At 41.9% G+C, this 26,904-nt stretch overlaps 2 protein-coding genes across 3 annotated transcripts; both read right to left on the bottom strand.

The window, feature by feature from the left end:
- Positions 1-533: 533 nt before the first annotated feature.
- Positions 534-5,576, bottom strand: SH3BGRL3 (SH3 domain binding glutamate rich protein like 3). Its single transcript, XM_053398707.1, has 3 exons — positions 5,417-5,576; positions 4,404-4,571; positions 534-1,441 (listed from the first exon to the last, which is right to left on the bottom strand). The coding sequence occupies exons 1-3, from the start codon at positions 5,462-5,464 to the stop codon at positions 1,376-1,378; spliced, it is 282 nt and encodes a 93-aa protein (XP_053254682.1). The 5' UTR covers positions 5,465-5,576; the 3' UTR covers positions 534-1,375.
- A 2,642-nt stretch (positions 5,577-8,218) lies between these two features.
- On the bottom strand, positions 8,219-24,924 carry CEP85 (centrosomal protein 85). 2 transcript variants are annotated; one of them, XM_053398701.1, is made up of 13 exons: positions 24,732-24,924; positions 22,595-22,677; positions 18,978-19,660; positions 17,890-18,023; positions 17,312-17,429; positions 16,840-17,025; positions 15,437-15,589; positions 15,050-15,204; positions 13,548-13,665; positions 11,141-11,191; positions 10,945-11,052; positions 10,198-10,423; positions 8,219-9,351 (listed from the first exon to the last, which is right to left on the bottom strand). In XM_053398701.1, the coding sequence occupies exons 2-13, from the start codon at positions 22,647-22,649 to the stop codon at positions 9,188-9,190; spliced, it is 2,151 nt and encodes a 716-aa protein (XP_053254676.1). In that variant the 5' UTR covers positions 22,650-22,677; positions 24,732-24,924; the 3' UTR covers positions 8,219-9,187. The 2 variants fall into 2 exon arrangements, with proteins under 2 accessions (XP_053254676.1, XP_053254677.1); XM_053398702.1 differs by lacking the exons at positions 22,595-22,677; positions 24,732-24,924 and adding an exon at positions 19,987-21,147.
- Positions 24,925-26,904: the final 1,980 nt, after the last annotated feature.

Here is a 26,904-nt window from a genome sequence, read left to right on the forward strand (position 1 = left end):
GCCTCTTCTTGGTGATCGCTATCAAGTGCATTTTCCCCTACTAGCACCTTCTGCATGGCATTCTTTTCACTGGCAGGCAATCCCACACAATGAATGAATCAATCTTGCCACTGAATAGACAAATCTCAACCAAGCCTCCTTCCTAGAGCCAACCTGACTGTAACTAGAAACAATTCAGTGATATCACATCTCCCATCGTACATCCACAGCAAAACAATCCTGGCTTCAGTGCACAAGTCTTTACAATTTACGCTTTTGTGATACATCCACTTCAGTTATTGAGGAAGGGTGCAAGGATACTATTTTAGAAATTTATGGGTATTTGATGCAACTGTGCTCAAACCGTCCCAATATAGCCTACAGGGCTCTGCCACCTGTCCAACACTTGGTCCAGGAACAAATCGTTTTGTGCTGAGGTATAGTAAATGTGATCAACCCAGCTATTAGGAGAGCTGGGAAATGGATTTCTGAATCAATAATCAGGATGGTACTCAACTTTTATCTTCCAGTTAAAGATACACACAAAGCCACAGTTGAGGTTTTTAGCAACATTTAATAGCATCTCAAATGAGATGGCCATTTTTACAAATTTTGCTTTTAGCAAGGAAAAAACCTGAAAATGCACTTGGTCCATATTTGCAAAAAGCTAGTTTTGTATTTTTTTTAAAAAAGAAAAAGTGTGAAACAGCTGATGCAAGAACAGACCTAGCATTCTATATACGTCCCATATGAGTTGGGGTGGGAACACACTAATGGAATACAAGATCTGCTCTCACCATCCTCTTGGAAACCGCTTTTCCTAGGAGAGTCTGAGCTGCACTGAAGTAATTTTTAAGACACACGTACAACCCTACCCCATCTCTCTGTCAGAAAATGAAATTTCAGCGCATCATCTTGTGCAGTACTTTTGCATTGGTATATAACAAAGTAATATTAATTATAGCAGACGGCTGCTGCTCTCATTTCCTGGGTAGGAATGAAAGAGGAAGTGTGGAAGCCAGCATTTGCAACTGGTTATAAGACAAGAGGCAACGCCTCCCCTTGTTCTTTTCTCAAGGGCAGGCTCGGCACAAGGGGTGGGGGGAGGAGGTTTGGGGAAAGCTCTGCTTTCCGATGTCCTTGACTGGTAGATTTCTCATCCACAGAGGCACAAGGAGCAAGGCCCAGCAGCATTCAAAGGAATGTGCAAAGTGTTTTTCTTTTTGACCATGCTGAGAGGGAAGCAGGCAATGAAAGGGAGCTGGAGAGGTGTCTGGTCACACAGGGCCAGGCTAGGGCTGACAAGGACATAGGAGGTTGGGTAGTGATCCATTTGGAATGCAAAGTCCAGGTTTGGGGTAGGGCAGAGGGTCAAGGGGCAAGGAACAAAGCATGCTCAGGCTAGCTTGAGGAACTCCTGCAGGGTCTTCTGTTCCACTGCTTCCACAAACAGTTCGTAGTCCTGCCGGATGGGAGAAGCAAGAAACAAAACTCAAATACAGAGTCAATATTAAGGCAATATGTAATAGAAAGCTAGAAGCCTCGGAGGCCCCATCTGCACTATAAAGAAGTCTCATGCCACTATGAATAGTCACGGCTTCCCCCAAAGAATCCTGGGAGCTGTAGTTGGTTAAGGATGCTGAGAATTGTTAGACCACCTATTTCCCCAGAACTACAATTCCCAGAGTTCCCTGGGAGGAGGGGATTGATGCTTAAACCACTCTGGGAATTGTGGCCCTCATAGGGGAAAGGGGGTCTTCTAACAACACTCTGCACCCTTAACAAATTACAGTTTCCAAGATTCTTGGGGGGGAGCCATCATACCTGTCTAAAGTGATATGATACTGCTTTAAATGTATAGTGCAGTTGTTGAGCTTCTTGCTACTAGGGCAAGAAGCTCAACAGAACTCTTTTCTCATCAAGGCACAGGAACATGACACAGGAAGCCTTTGAACCGAGTACTCAAACAAAAGTCAAGAGAGTTGTATGAGGAATTCTGCACCAACCACCGAAGAAGCCTCTGTGCTCCCAAATTTAGCTTGCTCCATTCTGCAACCTGCTCACTCAAGAGGCTCATCAGAAGCAGAAAGAGTAGGGACCACAGTTAACCAGAGGCTCATTATTAAAATTTTGTTTCGGAAAAAGTGGTTGCCATAAACAATGGACATCACCTCCTGTCTGTAAAGACAGAGTTTAGAACAGATGAAGTGACCCAGAGACTAAGCGAGCACTGGTGTGCGGTCAGGAACAAGGGTTGCGGAGGGAGGATAACCACAGAATCAAGCACCTTGGCTTCAGAGTTTTCAAAAAACCGTCCAACAGAAAGCAACTCTCTTTCAAATCTCTCTCACCCCCCAGTCCTAAAGCATAAAAGTCGTTTAGAACTTGGCCCAAGTACCACACTGGAAATCTGTCCCCAGACAGAGAGGGTGAAGCTTATTTAATGATGTATATGACACAATCCGTATGGGTGGCTCATGGCTGAAAAGCCCCTTTTCACCAAACAAGGCTTCCTGTTAGCTGGGTGTTACAAAGGGAGCTTTCACAAGTAACACAGGAAATGACTTCTGATCTGGAATCTGTCACTTCTGGGTGTTGTTAACATGGCAGGGAATTATAGCCTTGGGATGGAACAACACAGGCTGATAGATGGTCCTCTGGCACCTCCAATGAAGGAGAGCCAAGCACTGTCTGCATCAGTCTTGTTTCCATTTATTGAGGCTGGATAACCTGTGACCAGGATAGGGCTGACAAGGACTTAGGAGGTTGGGTCCATTTGGAATGCAAATACAGCTATCATCATCCCTGGCCACTGAGTAGGCTGGCTGGAGCTGATGGGAACTTGGGTTCAGTAACCTCTGGAGGGCCACAGCTTCCCTGTCATATCAGGGAATCCTCGAGATGGGGAGGAGAGAAAGAGGATCCTTATGATCCCAAGATCTATTCCAGACAGGGAGGGCAGTTAGTAGTCCACTGACATATCTACCTAGAAGAGGCTCAAGAACAAAGTTTTGTTTTAATATTAAAAAACACAGTTTAGCCTAGCTCTGATTCAAAAGGGGTTGGTCAACTAGATGGCTACAGGATGGCTACAAATAGACCCAAGTGCAACAGCAACTCTTTCCGTTTGTAATTCCCAGCAGAGGCACATTGCCTCTGATTCACTTTTATTTCCTGACTTAACCTGCTGATTGTCACACATTCCGAAGCACTTTGCAACAAGCAGCTGATGGCAAAAGGAGGGCGTGAACCTTTGCTTGCTCCCTAGATGTCAGATGGCAACGGCATGTCACCTCAAAAGAGCAGCACCCCAGGGATGTCATAATAATAGCAAATGCCATTTTAAGTACACAAGTGTTCACAAATAGCCAGGGTAGGCTTTTCACCCAAGGGACATTCAAAAAAGCCCATTTGGGGGGAAGGAGCCCAAAAGCTCAAATGTTGGTCAACTTGCAAATCTCTAAAATAATACGACGTCACTGCTCATATACTACATTTGTAATTTTTGCAGTGAACATTTACTACAATGAATTGAAAAAAAGCATGAGGCTCACATATAACCCAACTCGCACCTGAGCATTATACATGCATTACCCACAAATCTAATTAGGTCCATTCAGGCATATGGGGCATCACCCCATCAACCCCAGCCTGCCCTCAGCCAGCCCTACCTGCCTGCCTGCCGCATTCTTACTTACAACCAGACATGGGGTGGGGGCTCTGCCTGTCACTGGTCTCTAGCCCCACCTAGTGTTAGTCTCCCTGCCTTCCATCCTACCAGCCACCAGAGCCTGCTAGGGCATAACCATGGACAGAATGGGCTAGAATGACAAAGCAGGCCTTGCCTTTAAAAGCTGTAAATGCAACTCATGCATAGGGCCATAAAGAACCTTGTACATAAACCAGGGTAGGCATTCATTAAGCCACGTTTGTGTGTGTTTGTGTGTACGTGTGATCTTTTCAGATTGAGGGCCAGAAGAAAAAATGGGCAGGGCAACAACAAGTTTACACATATAGCTCAGTGTCAGAGCATTGGTCTTGCATGCAGAAGGTCCCAGGTTCAATCCCCAGTAAAGTAGGGAAAGTCCCAAGGACCGGTGGGTGTGTGGGTGTGTGTGTGTGGCCTGGAGGGCTGCATTTGGCCCCTGACTTAAGCAACAGACCTACTCTTTTAAGGCACACAGGCCTACTCACACATGTATATGTACACATAGGTCTGGTCTGCATTCAAGGCTTCAAACTAAAGGCCTCTTGAAGGCCATTAAATATATGAATGGTCTTACCGGTTTCAGATCTATAGTTATATATTAGAATTTGTCTGGGGGGGGGCACACCAGTCACACCTCTTGTGAACAGCCAACTCATCTCTTCACTACTAGCCTTGACCAGGGAGCGAAATAACTTTTTCTGCACCAATCACTCACCCCACAGTAATGGTCCCCATTGAAAATCTGGGGAGGGATGGCTTTTGGGTTGCCCGATTTGGCCCTCATTTCGTCCCGCAGGGTGTTATCCTGGGAGATATCCACCAGGGTGTATTTGATGTTCTTTCCATCCAAGATCCTGGTCACTTCGCTCTGCTGAGATTTGATCTGCAGAACACACAAAGGGGGAGGGGGGTGAATGGGAGATTAATCACCCTGTTCTGGGATTTGATACATAGGGAAGGTCACACATGGGAACACAGCCTGCTCATATTGCTCAATGCAAAACAAAGAGCCAGAGGCAGGGATTGCGAGACCAGCCATGCTTTGTGAGGTTTCACTTTTCTCCAAATACAGACCAAGCCCAGTATGTACAAATGCCAGCGCTGGCGGGATTCTAGGCATCGAGGAGAGGGCAGGGCCATTTCAGAAATTAAAGAGGGAGGGAGCTGCTGCTTCTGACTGCATCTGGAAGGGAGGATCCACCCCTAGAAAAAACTGGTCCCCTCCAGATGTTCTGGACTACAACTCCCATCAGCCTGGCGTTGTGTTGTTCAAGGAAGACACTGGGCTGCGAGAGGCTGCGGGGAGAAATCCTCTTTCAAATGGGAAGGGAGATCTGGACCTCTCATTCTGGCTCGTTCCGCCATCAGAGAACTGGAGGGGCTCCCAGTTTGGATTCCCCTCCGGTTTCTCATAGATCATTCGCGGGGTTTGGGGGAGAAAACAAGATGACTGTAGCATCTGGATAGAGAAGAATCCCCAATGGAAGAGAAGCCCGTCTAGGGAGCTAGAAGGGAGGGGGCAAGAAACGGGGGGCTCAATTCAAGCGGGAGGACGCGAGGGTTGAAAAGGCAGCCAGCTGCATGGGGGCGGGGAAGGGAGAGGGAGCAAGAAAGGGGAGCGCACGCTGCAGAGGGATGGCGGAAAAGCTCCGCCTCGGAGTGCCAGGAGGGCGGGGGAGAAGCGAGCCGCTCGGCGAGGCAGCTCACCTTCCCTGGCGCGCCACTCACCTCTCTGGAGCCTGTCACCGAGGTGCTGTAGACCGTGAGGCTGGCCATGATGCTGGGCTTTGTCGCCGCTCCCTCTCTGCTTTGGCTGCTGGGTGGGTGCCTGGAAGGAAGCGGAGGAAAGGGGTGGAGAGGGAATCTGCTTCCTTCCCAGCCCCGCCCAGCATGTGATCGCGGAGGCCAATGGGGTCTACAGCCGCGGGCATGCGGGGCGGATAGTCTGCGATCCGGCCGCCAGGCGATGCTTTGGAGGCGGGTCGCTCGTTGTCCCCATGCATTAGGTTGGGAGTCGCTTTCCTTCAGGAGGCGCGGAGCCTCAGCTCAGAGGCTCTCAGGAGGAGTGTGTGTCTCTGTAGATCTTTCACGATCCACTTGCAGCTGGTCCTGGAAGTCTTAACTTGGAAGGAAGCCCCTTCGCGCGCAGACTTGCTCTCGAGGAAAGAACGCGCAGCCTGAGGTTTACCACCATCGACCGTGCATTGTTGGACAGCAGAAAGTTGAAAATACCGACCAGGACTTTCCACTGAAGTATAGTTTATGGTCCATGAACTACATTGTATCGGCCCTTTATCAGTAAGGAAGAAACGTTTAATTGGTTTAAAAAGCTCGACTTAAAAAGCTTCCCCAGTTAATCAAGGAAGAATGAACTCTACAAGCAGGGATAAAAGTGCTCATAAAAATTCCAGCTGACAAACGCCATCGTGGAAAGAGACACTCCCTGCTTTCAGAAAGAGAGCACCTTTTATGATTCATAAAATATGGCAACAAGTTTGCCTCGGAATTCATACACATATTAGTATTTACTCAGCTAATAATTTGTTTTCTGTGTAATACTACCCCTGCATACATAACAACTCTAGCGCTGCCAGCATGTACATTTCTGTACACCCACACCAGATATGTGGGTTTGCTTGAGCAACAAAATAACACCTGAAGTTATTTCCTTGTGTTAACGTTACCTAGACCAGCAAGCATGGCCACCAGGCAGGGATGATGGAAGGTGTACTTTCAGTAACACCTGGAGGGCCAAAGGTTCCTCACAGAGAAAATGGTATGGATACAATAAATTAGTGCCAAATTGGATTAGTCTATTACTCATGAAATGGGAGGGTAGTAAGGCAGGGTGAAGGCCAAGTGTGGCAGAGGTAAAACTCAAAGCAGTCCAGCATAAAGGCACTTTTTTAAAAAGCAGAAACTCCACTTTATTTTGTAACCAAAATACTAAGTACCAAGTAGCCTGGCAAAGTAAGCTTTCTTTAAGTACTAAATCAAAATCTGTGACTCAGATATTTTAAAATTATAACCAAGATTTTTCTTTCCGGTAAACCTGTAGTATAATAATAATAATGTTTTCTTCCTTTGGTATTTTGCAGTGAGTTTGCCATGACAACAAAGCAACTATCCCTTCACTGGCTGGAGTCACACAACTCCCACTTCATTAGGAAATAGCTTTGGCAGGGGTAGCAGTTGCCAGTGGGAAGAATGTCATGTAAATGCCACATTTCCATTAACTGTCAGAAATTCAGCACTTTCATTATTTTGTTGGTTAAGGCTCTTTGGTGTAGCAGCCTAGCATCAACAAAACTATATTCTTGTCCCAATACACAACTCTGAATGTTCCAGCCTTTCATGCTGACAACAGATTCCAAACCTGGTACAGTAATACCTCTGCGAATACGTCTGCCTCGTCTAGCGTCCACTTTGGCGAACGTCTGCAGGAAACCCAGAAGTACCAGAACGGGTTACTTCCAGGTTTGCCACTCGCGCATGTGCAAAAACGCAGACGCGGCGCTTTGCCTTGCGTCCTTTTCAGATAGCAGCTGGGGCTCCGGAATGGATCCTGGTAGCAAAACAAGGTATGACTGTACTTGATCAATCCATTCACTAACCTAAAGCTGCATTTTAAATCCATTTTTTCAGCAGGCTTAAAATGATTCCTCTTGGAAAGAAGTTATAGCCGCAATAAACTATGAACAAAATATTCAATTTCTATATCATCTGTTCTCAACAACAAACAGATCTTGGCATTTGAGATGGGTCGTGTGTGCCCATCTTTCTGCAGGTTCAATACACCCTTTTCAATCTACCCTTTTCACACTGAAGCCTAGATAGATGGTTACCAAGTTCCTCACTTCCTACTTCACAATGCTCTCTCCTCCTCTCTCATATACATCTTTATTACTAGTTTACTCAGTTCTTTATGAATGATTTAATGCACCTCAGATGGATTCAGAGATATGTAACCCACCACTTTAGATGAGATAGGAACTTTAAGAATGCATACATAGAAAGGGACTGCTGGTGGGATGTTAGTCAGCCAATTGCATGTTGAGGCAGATTTTTAAAAAGTACGCTTGCAGTTATATCCAGGGAGGTAGGGAGAACAGCAGCAAGAGGCAACAAATGCTCTTTGTTAAGTTTGCAGTTAACTGCTTGTTAAGTTGGCAATTCCATGTGTATTCATAAACCTTAGAAGAAGTACATGCATTGCACCAAGAGCGTAACACACCTGGGCTACATGACTGAAAATTCTTCCATGTTATAAAGTTCCCATCTGTGTAAAGAAAGAGGCATAGGTTTCTTGCCAAGATCTTAAATGTTCTAATTGGAGGTGTGATGTTTTATTTTGAAACATGAGGGGCAATCAAAAACTCTTCCTCTACCTACATTCCATAACTTGTACAGATCAGTTTAGTCATAACTAACCAGTGAAGGATCTCAATATTTTTGCTCAAGTCAGATCCACATGATAGATGGAAAGAATCCAAATGCTGCAATACAGCCACACACCTATAAGAATGCAGCTGATCTCAGACAGTTTATTTCTAGGAATTAAGGCACACGAGTATGAAAATCCACACTTTGGAATATATAGTAAGTATGTGCGTAAAGAACAGAGACATACAAAAACAGTTTAAAAGGTGCATTTGAATGGGAACATTTTAACCCATTAAAACAGGCACTGTGAAAGGCCATTTTACTGATGTAGGTTATAGCCCCCCTGCCCCAGTTAGACATTTGTAGAACTAATAAAGGCTTTTAAGACCAGACTCCTTGGTAGCAGCTGTACTTATAAGGCTTTTGAGGGTAAATGCATCAAGGCTTTTTAGAACTCCCAACATTGTACTCCTGCTTCTTTGGGGGTCCTTTCTAAACCAGAACAGTTCAGAATACTGAAGAATTTCAGAAGATCTTTATCCAGACCAATTTAAATGTTTCTATACATGACATAGTGGCTCCTCAGTCTTGTGCATGTCCACAATTGCACTAATATTTTTTTGCGTAAGCTGCAATACACAGTAGCCAGAGTGATTCCTATGACTATGGTATCTAGAAAAAGTGCTGCTGCAAAAATCACAGAAATGATTGTCAGCTGTAACCATGTACTACTCCATTCACATACTTCCTGATGAAATTGCAGGCTACAAGCTGAAGAGAGGGTGCATTTACTGGCATGTGATTGCAAGCATGAACTAGCCCTGGAACTGCAATTATGTCACTGCTGAGAACTCACAGTTGGAAGGACCAGCTATTTGGTAGCCTGCCCAAAATCTTAACCAATTGCAAATAAAAAGGAAGTGTATGCCAAACACAGACATTTTCTTCAAAGAACCTTCCTGGCTAGAGAAACACTTTGATTTCTTGGTGCAGGAAACACGCTCCACTTGGCATCAAATCGCAAGTATAATATATTGAAGGAGCTTTGGAAAATCCCACCCTATAGCAGCTTTCATGGATGTGGAATCTTAGTCCTTGGGTCCCATCATTTTGCCTTCATTGCGTGATACAGTTATCTCCCATATCCTGTGCATATCTGTCAGAAATAGCAGTCCGTAAATCTTCAATCTCTTTGCGCAATTGTTTTACATCCTCCAGCTTCTTCGCTATCATGCCCGGTTTCTGTAAGTCATCCTTTTCTTTAACTGAACAGTGCACAGCTGTGATATTGGAGAACAAAGTTATAGATGAGTGAGGTAATATTCAGGGATTGCAGATATCCCATTTAAGGCTAGAAACAGATTTATTCCCCCCCCCCCTTTTAAAGCACATTCTAGCTCTCACTATTATTAATACACATTTGGGTATGTATCCAAATGGTTAAGAAAGTATACTGAGAAGTGTTGAATGTCAATGGTCTAGTGATTCTAAAATGGTATTGCAAGTGAAGCAAACATTACTGGATGATTTTGATGTCAGCAAAACAATTTACAAGATATCCTCAGCATAAAACCCCAAGCTGCCAAAATGGGGGCACCATGACACTCTTTTCCTACAGACTTTCCTACAGACTTTCCCTAGTGCCCCCCAATACTCTCCATAACCTTTGTCATTAGGAGGCAAGGGTGGAGGAAGTGAGATACCCTCTCTTGCATTTCTTTTTTCAGTTCCCTAGGCTTTTTTTACTTTTACTGCACAGGCTACCAATGTAAGCTTTACTTTGAATATGCTTTTAGAGAGCTCTGTGTAAAATCAGGCAAATTCATGAGGCTGTTTCAGTTCTACTGGATCTCAGTTTTACATAGACCTCATGAAAAAACAAGGAATTTGTGTGTGCTCCTCTGTCCACTGTGGGAGCAGAATGACCCAGGGGAGTGAGGAGAGACATCACTTTGCCCACTGACCTATCTCAAAACGCCAAATATGCCCACAGACCTAGAAAGTGTTGGCAACCCTTATCCTATCAACAGGCAACCAATAAAACAGGAGAAGCATTACATCTTCAGAGCCCCAAAGAAAGAATATTCCTCTACTACTAGCTGCTGAAAAAACTCAGTTTTACTTACTGCAAATCCCCAACAATAAAGACAAGTTGGGATCCTTTCCTTGAGCCCTTTGCGTAACAACGCTATAGACAGACTGCAGGTCCTGCAGGCAGCTGGCTAGCTCTCTATGCAGCTCTTGAATAAGGTGGGCTGTTTCATCAGACAGTAGCTGACCCGACTCAATCTGCCGGAGGTGCTCCTGAAGAGTCAGATTTTTTTCCATCAGTTCCTGGTTCTGTACAGAAAGCTAAAAAGGAATGGGGAAGAGAAGCTGGAGCATTAGAGAAGATCTCTATCACCCCCTAGTGTGAGACTGCAATTCTACAGTATGTCTTCTATTTTGGAAACCTTCAGATTGGCGGCAGCACCCACTTTCTAATGTTGTTATAAAATATCAGAGGTCACTGTGTGATATCAATTCTAACCATAATTACTGGGGAGGTGGGAATAAAAGAGATACTAGATCCTGAGCTACTTGATATTATGCTTTTGTAACCAAAAGCCGTCGCAAGCTACAAATTGCTGTACAGCCCTAGGAGCACCAAAAACACTAAACACTATTTCTATATGGGTATAACAAATCAAAGGGAAGGAGGATTCAAATAAGGCTACAAATCTGAGAAGTAAAACACACTTATTAGGCAATCAAGGTGCTCTAAAGCAAAAAAGGGAGGGAGGGAGGGAGGGACTAGGAATGGAGATCCTACTACATAGTTGTTTGGCTGGTTAATCTGTTTAACAGATGCCAATATTTAAAAGGGAGACTACCTCTTTCACTGCTATGCGCAGTTGTTGCATTACATTCTCCTGCCTCAGTGCTTCCACTTTGAGAGCTTGACCTGTGTCTTCCTCCTGAGCAATCCGATTCTCTAGGTCCTGGAATACAAGAACAAACAAGCTCTGATTATCCTGTTGATGATTTGGATACATGAACCATATATCCAATCCTTCAATCTGAACTCACCTTTACTTCTGAAGATAACCGATTCATCTTCTTCTTCTGATTATCCACAATCTGAAAAAGATGAAAACCTTCCCATGTATTTATTAGCACCCTTAGATGTACTCTTAGCAAAATAATAAAAACTGAAGATTTATTGCTTTAACAAATGCATTTATGAGCACTGCAATACTGTGTATGACCCCATATTTGCAATTAGAGAGATTACATTCTGATCTTACTCTCAACCCCAAATCATTTGTGGACTCTTCAGAAGAGATTATTCGTCCTCAAATATAACTATTCACAGCAATACACCACTAATTCAGGACCATACTTGCAGGAAGTACTAGATTGTTGATCTTAAGATTTCATTATTTAAACTCTTCCCTCTTCAGATGCTTATCTGTAACCATGGTTCCTCACATGGTCATCTGTGCAGTCACATACGAGTTCTGCGCTAGGGTCAGGCAATATATCAATATATTGTCTTATATCGATATAAAGAGCAAATTGTGATAACCATTTTTTTAAAAAAATATCTGGCAATATATCGTAAATTGTGTGTGCGCTTGTGTGCAATAGTCAAAAAGCACAACACTGCAAAACTCAGGAAGCCGATGCTTCTTCCTGTCCTGTGCAGCCGTTACTATAGCTAACTCTGCCTCAGATGCTCTTCTGTGCCTCCTATAGCAGCGGCAGCAGCAGGCTGAGGCAAAAATCGCTTTTTGAGAAATTGTGTGTGAACTGCAGGGTAACTCTCTGCCTTAGCTCTCCGTCTCCCCTGCCTGCCTCCTCAACAGCAGGCAAAAATCATCCTTGGAGGTATCAGGTGTGTGAGTGAGTGTGCAGCCTAACGTCGCCTGACTGCTCTGTGTCCTGAGCAGGTGGAGCTCAACAGCCTGCAAGCGGGAACTTCCTTAGAGATGCCAGTCTCTTGCTGAAAGGCAGGCACCGGGCTGGTAGGTGGCTTAGGTAGAAGGCATGGCTTCTGGAATCTGGAGCCCCTTTCCTCCTCCTGTTCTCACATAAAAATATAAACTGGGGTAATAGTAAAAAAGAAAAACAAAAACACGCTGCTCTGGCCACTTCCCTCTTTTCCCCATCTGCATGTGCTTCTTGTTGGTTTGTGTGTATGCTCAATTGTCTCTGTCTCTCCCTCATTATGCTCCTCATTTTCTCCTCCAGACCCTCTCCCTACCCTAGAACTCTTCTCAATCCTCCTCTTGCCCCTTTGGTTTCTCACAAATTTGTTCTTAGTAATAACAAATTAATATATGAACATTAATATATTCTCCAGAAATTTGTAATGGTAAAGTTGAAGCACGCTATCATTGAGTAAATCTTCATATAATTAAATGCATCAAATTTTCCTTGCAAAAATATTTATGTTTGTTTAATAATTTTTTATTTTGTAAAATTTTATACATTCTTTCTGGTTTGGCCTGGTTTATAAAAGAAATGGAAATTCCCCTGGCATTAAAAATATAAATTTTGTTAAACAATCAAACAACTGTGTTGTGAGATGCACACATTCAACTAAGACTCAATAGTGAAATATATTTGAATATCTAAAAGTGTGACTGTGATTGTGAATTGTTTTTTTTTCTTGTTTAGTAATGTAATCAATTTTTCAGGAAACATTATCTCACCATACCTTTGATATCTATGCTACTAAATTACTTCTACAGCTTTAATTTTAGAGAAAATGTGCTAATTAAACATTATCTGTACAGTAGTACTATAACATAACAGTTTTAACAACATGTTAAAGGTAAGTAAAAATTTATCAGTTTTGGAGTTAGACCCGTACATAGTACCAGTTGCCAGGGCATTACCACATTCACCTCTATGTAGTTCCACCCTTATTTCAAACATCGTGATATATCAAAATATTGCGATGTTTTGCTGGTGATATTGAAAACCAGATATTGCCCAGCCCTATTCTGTGCCTGCATGAAACAATTTTTGGAGCTTTCTAGAACTAGACAATAACAATTTTGATGGGAAGCCTGTTCCCAACCCTCACAGTGCATATCCTGGAGACATGGCTCCCGCCTTCCTGCTCAGTTCCTAACATACTGTTGCAGGGACTATACAAGAAGTACTCAAGTGACTGCAGGTCTTAATGGCATTTGCAGTGATGAAGAAGGGTGCAAGCACACAATGACGCCTCAGTGAATGACAATCCAAGCTGTTTTGTTATTCTTTGTTATCTCTGTGCAGTTTCACAAATAGGAGAATAGCAAGGTTGCTTACCTAGAGGTAGGGGTGTGATGTTAATCACTGAGCTTAGCACAACCTATCTAAAATAGATGTCTATCTTAGCAGATACAGAACCCATATGTGGGACTGCACAAAGAATATGATCCAATTGCCAGAGAATATGAGATCCACAATAACCACCAATTCCCCACTGGGAGTAGGTTACCTTCCTAAGGAGATCACATTCATTTTGCAGAGAAAATTTTTCTTCTTTCTCTTTCTCCAACTCCTGGGCAGTGTCGTCTGTTGCTGAATTCTTCCCACGCTGCATTTTATCTTGTAAACTAAGAAACAAGATGCCAATGCTAAATGGAATGACCTCAACAAGTTCACCCCTTGAAGATGGATTTCATAATACTCAATCTGAACTACAGCCACCCCTTGATCCCATATTGACAAAGTAGAAATCCTACTCTGCTCCAAAAGCATACATTTTAAGTAACAAAAAACACATTTTAAAGACATTCTTGTCACATTTGTGTTAAGGAGACAAGGCCACATTTTTCTGTGAAAGAACAAAAAAGCCAAACACTGTCTTGTAGCTCTTCCCTACCCCTCATCCAACATGAGAAGAAATTGACAGCCTTACATAATCAGCATGGCAAGTTCCCTAAACCTGTTCACCCTGCCTTCACTGGATCCCAGGAGAGGCAGCAGGCCTTGGAGCCTGCTCCAACTGGACTGGACTGTCAACTCCCCAAATACAAGGCATTGTGGGAAGAATTCTGATTATTTATGTTTTTATATTGTTTATTGTGATTCTGTCAATGGATTTTGATGGTAATTGTGATTCACATTGGGAGGATTTGTATCCCCAGAGACAGAATATAAACAGCTACAATTTAAAAAAAAATATATCCCAAGCAAGGAGACTCAGTTGATGAGACAAACGCTGGGGATGGGGAACAGATTCATGGGCAGGAGGAAGGACTGTGTCTCCCCACCCCCACTGTAAACTCCCTTTACTGTTAATCATTCAAAACACACCCCTCTTCCACACAACTGGGTAGTTTAAACAAAATGGATCTGCCTCCATCACATGCTACGAATGTTTTAAAAGCAGCCCAAAGCCCAGTGCCAAATTATCTCCTCTTGATTCTGAAGCCAGAATGTTTACCATAATTTGGAAGACAAAACTGATATGACACACTTTTAATAGCAAGCTCACTACATGCCTATAGCCAACTATTTTATTTATTTATCTATCTCTCTATTGCATTTATATACTGCCTTTATGCCAAGGCACCCAAGGCAGATTTGGCCAATACCCATATACTCAGCTCCTGTGGTGTCTGCTCCTCCATTGTCCATTTTTCTCTCTCAAGCATCACGCTAACTCCAGAGTCCACTCTTTGCCCCCAAGCTCCGTTACTCACTTTTAAAGTTTTAAAAACTGAATGTTGTGCAGCTACACAGCAAGCTGAACACGATCTCTTTCCCACTCGACCGCTACTCAAGTTTACTCTTCTACAGCTATTCCCACCTCTTGCCCCCACCCTCATTCTCGAGGCTTGTACTATCATATTGTCTCTCACTGCATCCCTGATAGAAATGCATTATAGGGAAGTTCCACCACAAGCACTATACAATATAAGACTTTGAGACCACACCAAATAACATTCTCTTATTTTGTTCTGTTTCTTCACTCACAGTTCCCAAGAGCATTACCTGCGCATGGTAGAAAGCAGTTCCATTTCTTTGTGTTTCTGCATTTCTAGGTGCAGCTCCTTCTCTCTACAATTGGCACGAACATCTGCAAGCTCTTTCTCAAGAGTGGTCACTGATTCCTGCAAAGCTGTAGTTGCCTGCTGAGATTCTTTTAACTAGAAAGTAGAGAGAGAGAGAGCACTTCAGAACCAACAGAATTCTTTCCTAGCAGTTTTTCTTTCACGCAAAGCATATGTCTCCCACATCTTCTTACAGTTCCAAGCAATTTGAATAGATCAGAATATTTCGCTTCCTGAAAACAGATTGCCATTCCAGCCAGCCATGCACACTCAGTTAGATGCAAAGACCTGGCACAAGTGCAGCTGTATCCAGGAGATACCAATATACCTGATAGTGGAGTTTCTTATGATCTTCCAACATTGGAAGGTCAGCAACGTAACGCTCCAGAGTCTCAATTCTCTGCTGTTTCTCACGGTTCTGCTCAAATTCTTTTTGGCACTTCTTTTTCAGGTGCTCAATATGTTTATCTCTTGCCTTTACCTGCACAAACAAAGAACAAAAGTAGGGGCTTTCTTAGAGGACTGTTTTTCACTCATTGAGTGAGTGCATGTATCAGCTTTGAGGGGCAAACACTATTTTAACCTACAAGCAACAAATAAAATATACATTAGAGACTTCATTCAAGCAGAGTACTTCAAGACAGAATGGGCTATCACACAGAGCAGGCTAATCTCACTCCAGGCTACACAAAAGCAGCAACATGATGTCAGGGGATAAGTTGTGTCACCTAAGTAAAAAAAATATTCTCCTTAAGACATGCTGATGAAGAATGCAACACATTTTACATGCAGAGCACAGTTAAAGCTACATATTGAAAAACCGTAGGATTTGGATGCTCAGAGAAACCCAGTCCAGTACTGGTGCCACCGTTTTGGAAAAATCTTGATGTGCTCAGCTTTCTGCCCATTGCATTTCATTATGTAGAATCTTCAACGCTGATGTGGGGTTTTGGTGGAGAGGAATTCTGATGCCCCAGAGAGCAAAATTGTTTAACATGTTTATTTTATTTATATTTAGTAAATAAACTTTGAATTTGCTAAGCTTGCCTAATAAATGTATTGCAATTACATTCATTCATTGTTACTAATGAAACAGTACTACAGTGGTACCTCAGGTTAAGTACTTAATTCGTTCCGGAGGTCCGTACTTAACCTGAAACTGTTCTTAACCTGAAGCACCATTTTAGCTAATGGGGCCTCCTGCTGCTGCTGCGCCGCCGCTGCACGATTTCTGTTCTCATCCTGAAGCAAAGTTCTTAACCCAAGGTAATATTTCTGGGTTAGCGGAGTCTGTAACCTGAAGCATCTGTAACCCGAGGTACCACTGTATTTCTAACTCACATTACTGATCTTCAACACAGAAACCAATTTCCAAAAGCAATGCTACATGATGCAAGATCAGGAAGCAAGAACTGTATCAAGACTCCAGGTTTAGATGCCAGAAGAGCCAAGGACTAGGTTTTTTTGCTCAAGAGTCAATCCTTCAATATAAACTCACATGCAAGAAGCTGTTGTACTCTTGCCTTAACCCCAAAATGCATGAGGGGGAGGATTCTGTATACCAACATTCCTTGCATATTTTGTGATAGTTTATTCTTACTACCTGCAATGTCCATAATTAGAAGCAAAACACTCTGCATATACCATGGGCCCATGTACTGTTTTCCTTTTGTAACCAAGTATCTTAGTGGAAACAGGGAGACACCTGTTGTATTAATAGAGACAGCTCACCCTTTCATCTTGTTTCTTCAGCTCCACTGTATGCTTCTGTATAGTCTCCTTATGGGCCTCCTGGATCTGTTTTACACTTGCTTCTAAAGCAGCCAGTTTCCTCTCCAATTCAATCTTTTCCTTAGTAAGAGATTCTGTTTTTTCAGTAAACTGAGCTCGTAAGAATATGTTCTCCCGCTGCATTTCCTGCAAAAGAGTTAATGAGGATCATACTAGCTTCCAAGCATTCTCAAAATCCACACCAAATATTGCACCCCCAGAAAGCAGCAATTGCAAAAAGAAAAAAGACCAATGGTATGGTGGATACTGTCAGATCCAGAGCTTCAGAAGATCCTGAAATGGTAGATGACTAGTATGGCATTTCCCTAATCCAACCTTCTTCACCCAAGCATTATTTCTGTAGCTCTTACTTCAGAAAAATGAAGGAAATAGAATCTTCAAGCCACACCAGCCATGAATTGATGGTACTTACCTGTATTCTGAGCAGATACAAGTCCCCATAAGCAGCAGGATGGCTCAGGAGAGCATTGTGGACTTGCAGCTCACTTTCTCGTACTTTCTGCTCCAGCTGTGAAATGTGTTGCCTTTGCCTTCAAAAAAGGAATAACCCCAACACACATATTTACATTTGCAAAGTCAGGTATTCAGAAAACAAGAAGTTTTATTCAGTAGGATGGACTTTATACAAGTTTTTAAATGGCATTTACCAATGCCTGCTTATAATCTAAAGACAGGAAGCAAAGGTGGGGGAGGGAGAGTAATGGAAAGGGAAAAGGTAACTGGGGATGAGGCTACCTTCCATTGTCATCCCTCAATTTAAACAATAAATATGTGTTGTCTGAAAGTGAGACAAAACATGAGCCCAGGTTTGAATATAACACTAAACCAAGTCACAGCTTAGTGTGACAACTTAAATGTCAGAACCCCCATGTTTGCTCATTCATGCTAAACCATAGTATGGCTTAGTGTTACATGTTAATTACATGCTAACTGAGCGACAGTCTCAAGACTTGATAGTTGGAAATCTAGAAGATTATTTCCATTTCCTACCTGTCAATGAGGATTTCTTTCTCCCTGAGCAGGTTCTCATTTGAATTTACAATACCAACCCACTGGGCTTGATCAATAGTGTGCAGTGAAGTACTGCTCCCCAAGGGATGGTAGCAAGGAGCTTTGTTTTGCAGCTGGAATCATGAGGGTCAGACAGAAATAAGGCATTAGGTTCAGCTCAGACACAACTTTTAAGAGGCTATTCACTTCCATGCACCAATACATAGAAGACTCATCTTACACCCAGCTATTCCAGACCAACATCAAAACACTATGAAAAAAATAGCTCCATAAAGAACTGCACTCAGTAATTTTAGATCACTCTGTGTGTTACAGAGATATGATACACTGGACCAACCATGAAAGTTCCCTTTCTGCAGGGAATGGAGGGGATTTGGTCTAAGTCACTAAACAAAGATGGTTTCATCTCACTAGAAGAGTGTGGATTTTATGACAAAGTTTTCAAAAAGGCAAAATGAATCACAGTCATTTTGCTAACTGTTACTTGTCTGCATTTTTTTCCATACACAGTCAAAAAGAACTCATGATATATAGCAACAACATTTGGAAAAACAAGGCTGGAATATGCACTTTGGAGAATCCCTAAACCCCTTAAAAACCAGATACAGGATTTCTCCCTATGCATACCCATGGGCTGCCCATTTTTTCAGAAACTTCTCCTTGAAAAATGGCACAGTGCCACCTCTCCCTGTAAACTAAAGCACCACATAGACAATACTAATGATTATCAATTCCACCCTCATTAATCGTTAGTCAAGGAAGCATATTACCTTGTACTCTTTCACCAGACAAATTCATACAACAGCATTAGTCACTGAAAACTGTATATTTTATTTCTATTAAACCACTATCATAGAGATTAAAGCAGAAAACAATTTAGAGGGGAAAGACTAACACATAAATAGAAAGTGGAAACATATATATTTCAGAAAAACAAACATGCAATGGAATAACTCTGTTTATATGCAACTGTGAATAAGGGCTAAAAGTTCTATTTAACTTTAAACTCTTGTTGTGTCCACACACTCTCTTAAACTAAAGCAGATTGTTTCAAAAAGACCTTCTACCTGAATCTGCTCCAATTGCAGGCGAACACGGTCCAAGTGCTGATTCCAGGCACTAAGCGCACAATTCTCATGCTGATGTAGTGTGCAAGTTTCCTGCTTCCACAGCTGAGACTGAGCAGCTGTTGGGCTGGGGTACATAGTAGCAGGATTAAGCCCCAAGGGTACCTGCTTTTCACAGACTCTGTTGGTTTCTGTTGCTGGTTTAACATCTAGCAGCACTTTGCATGGGTCTTTTTCTAGGCCAGTAACAGCAGTATCTGAATTACACATTTGAAGCTGGGACCAAGGACCAGCAGACTGCTTATCCAGAAGAGGAGATTGGTTAAACGTGAGTTCAGCAGCCAATCTAATGGGTTTCTGAGCACATTCCACACTTGTTTGGTCAGGAGCAAGGAAAGAGGATTGGTTACAGCCATTTTCCACTGAAGTTTGATGAAGATGAACAGGGTTCCTGTGAAACACCTGGGAGTGCCTCAGAGTATCAGGATCATGGTTGGACATCAGCCCTCCTGTGCTACTTGAAGAGCCTGGCAGAGAGGAAGTCAGGGTGGTCCGAAGTATGCTTGATTCACCCACTGAACAAGAAGACCTATCTAGCATGGAAGGCATGACATGAGCTGTAGGGATGGCCACTTGCGTTTTGATGGGCTGAAATGAAGAACCGTCACTGGAACTGCAGAATGCTGGGAAAAGAAAAACAACTGGTAGATTAGGCTCAAAACATTACACTTTAGAGAAGTGTAGCTTATCTGTACACTACGCAGCTAGGCACCTCACACATTGCAGCAGAGCTTCTACAGTATATGATAAAAAGGAAAAGCCATTTTCTTATAAACAATAGCTATATTTCCTAGCTTATTTAAATCAGCCTCTGGACACAATTGAAATGTGAATATGCAACCAGACTAACATTCATTTGATCAAATGAGATCTTAAAAGAAAAGTGGAACTTTCTAGCTGCTCATAAAAAACATATTGAAGTGTGGCTTTATAAAATGCTAACACTTACTCAGGACCGAGGAACTGAGCTCTTGATTACATTCCCAACCCACAGCACGGCAATTCTCATTTGCTGCCGGATACGTCAAGTGAAGTTGGCGACTACCCTAAAGCAGCAGTAGATTGGAACACCTCCTAGAAAAGTGAAGCAATTGCTGCCCTGTTTGGCATTAGCTTCCCCCCAAAATAAGCTTTGATTCTCCCCAACAGCTGTACAGAATAAGGCTGTACAAATGCTGAAAATACTGACGCAGAAGTACCAGATCTGACTAGATGGAAGTGTGAAGTTATTCTTAGCAACTCTCAGGTTTCAATACAGGAAAAACAACAGCAGTTCAACCAAACAGCAAGGCACCATATTGACAAACAATATTTATTCCTCTCCATATTCTTGGGTACCTTTGCATGAATTTAAGTCAGCAAAAATACAATTTAAAAGTTTGTCTCTCTGGGCTACAGCTTCTTTCCTGTTGATCTCATATTGCCACATGTTTGCAATACCCAAATGCTGATATGAAGGGGAATGCAGGGCCCTAGTTTGATTATCACAGGATTGATGCTATGCATGGCATGGTTAAGCATCTACTGACAAGATGCCAATATGAAGTATGTCAGAAGAATTGGTCAGCTGATAACTCCTCCAAGAACTGAAATTTGATTATGCAAGAGCTAGACACATTTCAAAAACAGGAGGGCAACACAATGTTGTTTAGTATTTATTAAGCCAATCATATGAAGATGTGAAGACTATCTACTAATCAGAATATTGGCACTAGGAAACAAGTTTTATTAAGAATAGAACAGAGCATGACTCTGCATGTATGAGATCCTGCATTAGATTTCTAGCATTTCTTATTTGCAGAATGCAGAAGTGCTGGGAAAAGTTATTTAAGACGCCCTGGAAAACTAAAGGCACACATGCTGTCTCTTAAATTAGGGGCATCTGGATGTGCCCAGAGAATATTTGCATAGGAAAATTCACATCTCAGCTAACCCACTCACCTTGGTGGCCTACTTCGCACATGGCATTTACCCCTCAAGAGTGTAGAATGGTGCTGGAAGGCAATGCACATATGCAGGCTATGCAACATCTCCATAAGAACTCCTTATGAGAGATGAAAAGAGGGAAGTAGACATGGGGCACAGCCACAGATGTGGATGACAGGGAAAGAGAAGGCACCCACAGCAACCAGGAAAAGATGGAGCAAGTCATATCCTTTCTCCCACCAGAACTGCTTCTCCCAGGCACCTCATGAAGAAGTGCTTGCTCTCCTTCCCGGGACACTGGTTAACAAGTCTTTAGTTCAGTGCCAGCAATTTGGATCTTGAAGTGATGAGGCAAGTGCTTGCTTCCTTACCAAGGGAGTCTGAGTGCCTGAAGTTTGTAGGATGCAGTTACAGCTGGACACTCTGAAATGTATTTAGGGTGTAGTCTACCTTCTAAACCAACTTCATACAGTGCAAAAAAAGAAATGGACACTGCATATGTGACAGGGTACCAACAAATTACTTTTCAATTGCTGCATATATAAACAGCAAAACAGATGTTTCATTAACATCACACATAGCATGCACTAAGCAAATGCCTTCCCCCACATCCCATACTAATGTATATCTGTGTAGGGAAAGTTTTATATGCAAAGTTGCCCACTGCTAAGATAAGCTAAAGGGCATATCAAGTTTCCTTATACGGTACACAGTCACATCATGGATAATTTTTCTACAGTCAGAAGTCCCCAAAGCCATTAGCTCTGTAACCTTTGAAATTTCCTAAAATGGAAACAAATTTCAGTTCAAAGGAACTTAAAAGACCATGTGCAGCAAGAAGCTGATCTGTTTCCTGGTTGACATAAAGTCTCAGAAAAGGGAGATAAAAAGTCAACCAGACTGTGGACACCTATTTATTTATTTTCAAAATCCGTATCCATTCTTCAGCTAATATACTCAGAGCAGCAAAAAACAACTTATTAAAATAGAATAAAATAATATATTGATAAAACAGAGAGTGAAGGCAAAACCAGCAATTAATATCAGCCAGTTTATAGCCTGCATGTTCTGGACAACAGAGAACACATGCCACCAGAAAAAGAAACAAATTTGGTGCCAGGATAATTATCTAGGAAAAGTTCTTCAAATGCAGGTTATCACCAGCTGCCTAGCCTCTCATGGGAGGAGTAGTACTCAGAGAAATTAACATTAAATACTCTGGAAATTAACATTAAATATCAGACCGCCATGTGTAGGAGAAAGCAATCCTTCAACAAGTCAGATCATACATATTTAGGGTTTTACAGGCAACAGCCAGCACTTTGAATTATGTTCAGAAAACAGGCTACTAGCAAGTGGAGTAGTTTTTAAAATGGCAACATCTGATCCTTGCAGCCAATCCAAGGCAGTTTGTGAACAGTCTTCAAGTGAGTCCCACATACAACACACTGCAATAGTCCAATAGTCAGGACTGAACTTCAGTTTATTGGTCCTCATTCAGTTCATTACCAATCCTAAATACAGATTCAATTCTGCCACTGTCTCATCTGAAAAAGTGTGCAATAATATGAGAAGGAACAGTAACCCAGTATGTAAAGGCTTTGTATTGGAACTTAAAAATGGAAACTTACCATCAGTTCTGTTCGAGGAGGAGGTCTCAGTTAGGGTGTCCCCAAAGGCAGCCATGCTTGGAACTATGACCAAAGTTATCTATCTGGAATTTTAGATAAATATCAAATTTACAAGACTGTATCTAGCCAATCACTCTTCTATATCTATAGACAGATCTCCAGAGCATATTCTCATTCTCTTGTGTATGGTATAAAGATATCACTACAGTATGTGTACAAGGTATACAGACAAACAGGCAGGCTCTAAAAAAAAAAATCAACGGTAGTATGCTATGAAGAGAGAAAGGGTGTAAGATCAGGCTTAATTCTTGTATGTTGAGTTAGTCACACTGCCTCCCCCACTTCACCCTTCTAAGGTATTATGTACTGTATTTTTATTTTTTTTGCTGTAAGTCACTTGCAGACCTTCAGGTGACAAGTGACTAAGTCTAATAAATGAATGAAGACATAACACAATCCTTTTAGTTCTGATTTAATGGCTAGAATACACACCTAATGGCTTTTACATTCATTCCCAACAATATTCAACAGCGGCAAGAGTTCAACAGTTCTCTGTGGGGCATATTCATGCAAAATCTGGAACAATGCCTTTGAGCCACTCTCATACGACTTATGTTATGTGTGATATATAGAAGATCATCCATATTTTTGCCAAAACATGTTTTATTTACACATTTTAAAAGCACATGTATAATACTTTTATCCTGTTCCCTGACCTGGGAAGTTAAAAACAAAACAAAACCTTTGCATTACCAATGCTGTGCATGTTTATTTGAAAGTCCTGTTAAATTTCATAGGACCTAATCCCAAATGTGTGAATAGGATTACAGCCATTGTGCATATTAAGAAGGTAGCAGTCATGTAGCACACTTAAATTGCCTGTCACCTAATGCATCTGCCAAAATTAACTTCTGGGTTTGCCAAAATAAAGAATGCCACATTTCTTTTTATCTCTGCTCTTTACCTGAGCAGGAACTTGTGGTTTCATTTGAAGTGTGTGGGAAAGAACAGGTTTACAGGCTAGGCATTGTTTTTTTCAAAGAAATGGGGGCAGCAGCCATTTTTTCCTTCTCCATCCCAAAACCCCAAGTGTGTAAGCTAGTATCTCAGCATCTGTGAGGGACTCATCTTGTAATCTCCAATTTAGACATTAACTACAAGCAGATCTTATAGTGAACATCCAGGGTAGTTTTTCTGATTTTTTGCTTATTATTTTTCCTCAGCTAACCACCCCCTATTTTGTGTAACATCCTGCCCAATCAAGATTTCTATAGATCTCAAAAGCTTTCCATTTTTGTGGCATTTTGGTTGGACACAATAAAGGCATTACCCAACTGCAGCCTCTAAATATATATTGCTTCTAATTGCGGCTGCAATTCTACATGTTTGGAACCTACCTGGAAATAAGTCCTACTGCACTCAGCTGGACTCACGTCTTCAGTGCAAATACCAAGAAATGCACCTTATGGCATAGGTTCCCTGTACCGTGGTCTGTGGCCCAGCAGTGGCCTACAAGCTTCGTTCATGTAGTCCATGGCATGTCCACATTAAATATTCATTTCGATTTTCAATTGTATTTTTATTGCTTCTATTTCTTGCATTAAATTACAATTTGAGTTCTATGGAATGCAAATTGCAACACAATAAAATACAATATAAAACAAAAGAATGAATAAAAATACAACTAAAAAGCATTCAGCATCTAGCAAAGCACATTGCAATTACTACAATGGGCAGAAGAATCATTAAGTGGTCTATCCATTTTGATGGAGTTCACTTTCAAGTAAGCCTGGTTTTGAGTTTCTAGCCTATGACTTATTTAGAATCCTCTCAGTCCGCATCATGTGTACATGAAGAGCATCTTTCCTTCAAAGAGCCACCAAAGGGGAGGGGGAGAAATCCAGCAATGGTATTTTAGGGGGGAGTTATGAGTGTATTTTAAGGCTAAATAGTGCCTATCTGAGGGCACAGAGGGACACCTATCTCCTCACTACCTCTCCCTCCATCCCGGTTTCGGGTAAAGCCGTGGTTGTTTATACCGAAGACTATACAGTATTTCAGGGTTTCTGAGCGGCGAATTAAATGGGGTCAGGGCTAAACCCACAAAGAGGAAAGTTATTTATTATTATTATTTTACCTCTAGCGTACAAATGACGGATCCGCGAACAAAGGTCCCTTTGAGCGAGTGCTGAGGTAAAACACATCCGTTCACAACTCGGATAAGAGCAGACGACGACGAAATCTCCCCAGACAACTCCGGGAAAGCGGAGCCTTAGACCTCCCGCCGCTCACTGCGCACGCGCAACGACCGTTGCACGCGGGTGAAAAGAAAAAGGCTCACGACGCTCCACCTTCTCCATTGTTGCCACGCCCCCTCCCTCGTAGAGTGACCGTTGAAGGCTCGCGCCCTCGGCCGCGGGGCGGCGCCGCGCCTCTTTTCTCTGCCAGTTGGCAAGGGAGGAGTTTCCCTTTCCCTTCCTATTGGTTCACAGCCTCCGAATGTAATTGGCCGGCGAGCACCCAATGAATGTTCTTTTCGGCCTCAAGTCCCCTCTCCTCGAATATTCAATTTCTCGTAAGAAAAAAATTGTCCCTTCTCGAGAACCGTAGTGAGGGCAGAGGTAGTGGAGGAGAGGGCGGAAATACCTGAAGCCTCATTCCATCAAAACGGGGTTTCTATCGTCAGTTGTACTGTACAACCAGCAACTTTTAATTCATCCCTAAATTTGACCATTACAGCTATTCACGGCAGGTCTCTGTAACCTGACAGCAGAAGTCTAACTATGTCTATTCAGAAGTAAGCCCTACTGAATTCAATGGCACTTACTCCCAGGTAAATAGGAGCCACCATTAATAATAAAATAATGTTCATCTATAGTTGCTATATGTATGTGTCATTAATAAATTAGAGCACTGCGTTTTTGAGAAGTACTTCCACTTTTCCATTTCTCTTGAAGAGCAACAAAAAAAACCACTCAAATCTACAGTTGAGCAATAGTTTTCGTTTGTCCTAATAAAAGTATTGCCCGACTGTGGATTTTGGATTTCTCTTAAATGTTTGATTTACTGCGTAAATCTCCTTTGCACATTTATCTGAGAATGTCTGTTTCAAAAACCAAGAAAATTGCATATACATAATTACTTGCATATATATAAACCTTGATTTACTTACCGGTATGTTTTGGTTAGGGTTGGACTAGATGACCCTTGGGTCTCTTCCAACTCTACAATCCTATGATTCTTTATAATGCTTTCTGTGTATTGCTGCCGTACCTTTGAAAAGAAAAGAAATCCCATTCTTTATGTTGCTAATAACATTAATGTCATCCAGCTCATGGATGTTATCTGCTTTAAATCTAGTGGACAGGTTAGATCAGAGACAGCCCAGGCAGCATAGCCAGTGGTCAGGACTGGGAGAGTTGCAGTCCAGCCCCATGTGAAGGATACCACATTGGCCAAATCCTAGCTGAGGTTATTTTTTTAAAAAAAGTTTTTTTTATTAAAGTTTGAAAAGAAAAACAAAAAAGTAATATACAAATGTTAACATCAAACGCCAAGCATTTTAGTTTTTTACATAAAAACTAAAGAAGGGAAAAAATGAAAAAGAAAAGACTTGTGGGTCTATGACTATCAGCTTTATAGACTTATGCAAAACCCTTGCTCCGTAATAGAATTCCAACTCTTCTTCTTTCCATAAGCCAACCTTTTTTCAGTCTTCATACTAAAGCTCATTTTCCTTTTTGTACAAAAAGACCACAAGGGGTTTCTAATTATTAATCAACAATGATTTTTCTCCAATTAAACACATCAACTTGGCCATCTCAGCCAAAGCCATTGATTCCAATAACCATTCTTCCATAGTCGGTAGTGGTGCCCGCACTGTGGAACGCCCTCCCATCAGATGTCAAAGAGATAAACTACCTGACATTTAGAAGACATCTGAAGGCAGCCCTGTCCAGGGAAGTTTTTAATGTGTGACATTTTAATGTATTTTTAATTTTTGTTGGAAGCTGCCCAGAGTGGGGGATACAAAATAATAATAATAATAATAATAATAATAATAATAATAATAATCTTCCATCTTTATGCATATAAAAATCTCGCCACAGTGAGCATATATTGAAATAATATTCCATATTCTTTTTCTGGTTATATATCATCCATTAGTCCCAACAGGAAGAGTTTTTGTTTCAGCTGAATATTAACTTTCAAAATCCTCTTTATCAATTTGTGTATTTGTATCAAGTATTTTTTAGCTTTTTGAACATACACCAAGCATGATAAAGTGTCCCTTCGTGTTCTTGACATTT

The sequence above is a fragment of the Podarcis raffonei genome, chromosome 8, assembly GCF_027172205.1.
Source record: "Podarcis raffonei isolate rPodRaf1 chromosome 8, rPodRaf1.pri, whole genome shotgun sequence".
NCBI classification, from domain to species: Eukaryota; Metazoa; Chordata; class Lepidosauria; order Squamata; family Lacertidae; genus Podarcis; species Podarcis raffonei.

Bases quoted from the DNA above. Each gene is read 5' to 3' on its own strand.
- SH3BGRL3 (XM_053398707.1), bottom strand. From the start codon at position 5,464: ATGGCCAGCCTCACGGTCTACAGCACCTCGGTGACAGGCTCCAGAGAG. The intron at 4,572-5,416 runs GTGAGTGGCGCG...TGTGTTCTGCAG, and splicing joins CGGTGACAGGCTCCAGAGAG to ATCAAATCTCAGCAGAGCGA. The intron at 1,442-4,403 runs GTGAGTGATTGG...CCCATCCGGCAG, and splicing joins ATGGGGACCATTACTGTGGG to GACTACGAACTGTTTGTGGA.
- CEP85 (XM_053398701.1), bottom strand. From the start codon at position 22,649: ATGGCTGCCTTTGGGGACACCCTAACTGAGACCTCCTCCTCGAACAGA. The intron at 17,026-17,311 runs GTAAGTACCATC...ACTCTTTTGCAG, and splicing joins TGTATCTGCTCAGAATACAG to GAAATGCAGCGGGAGAACAT. The intron at 10,424-10,944 runs GTAGTCTCCCTT...ATTCCTTTTTAG, and splicing joins TGCGCATAGCAGTGAAAGAG to CTTTCTGTACAGAACCAGGA.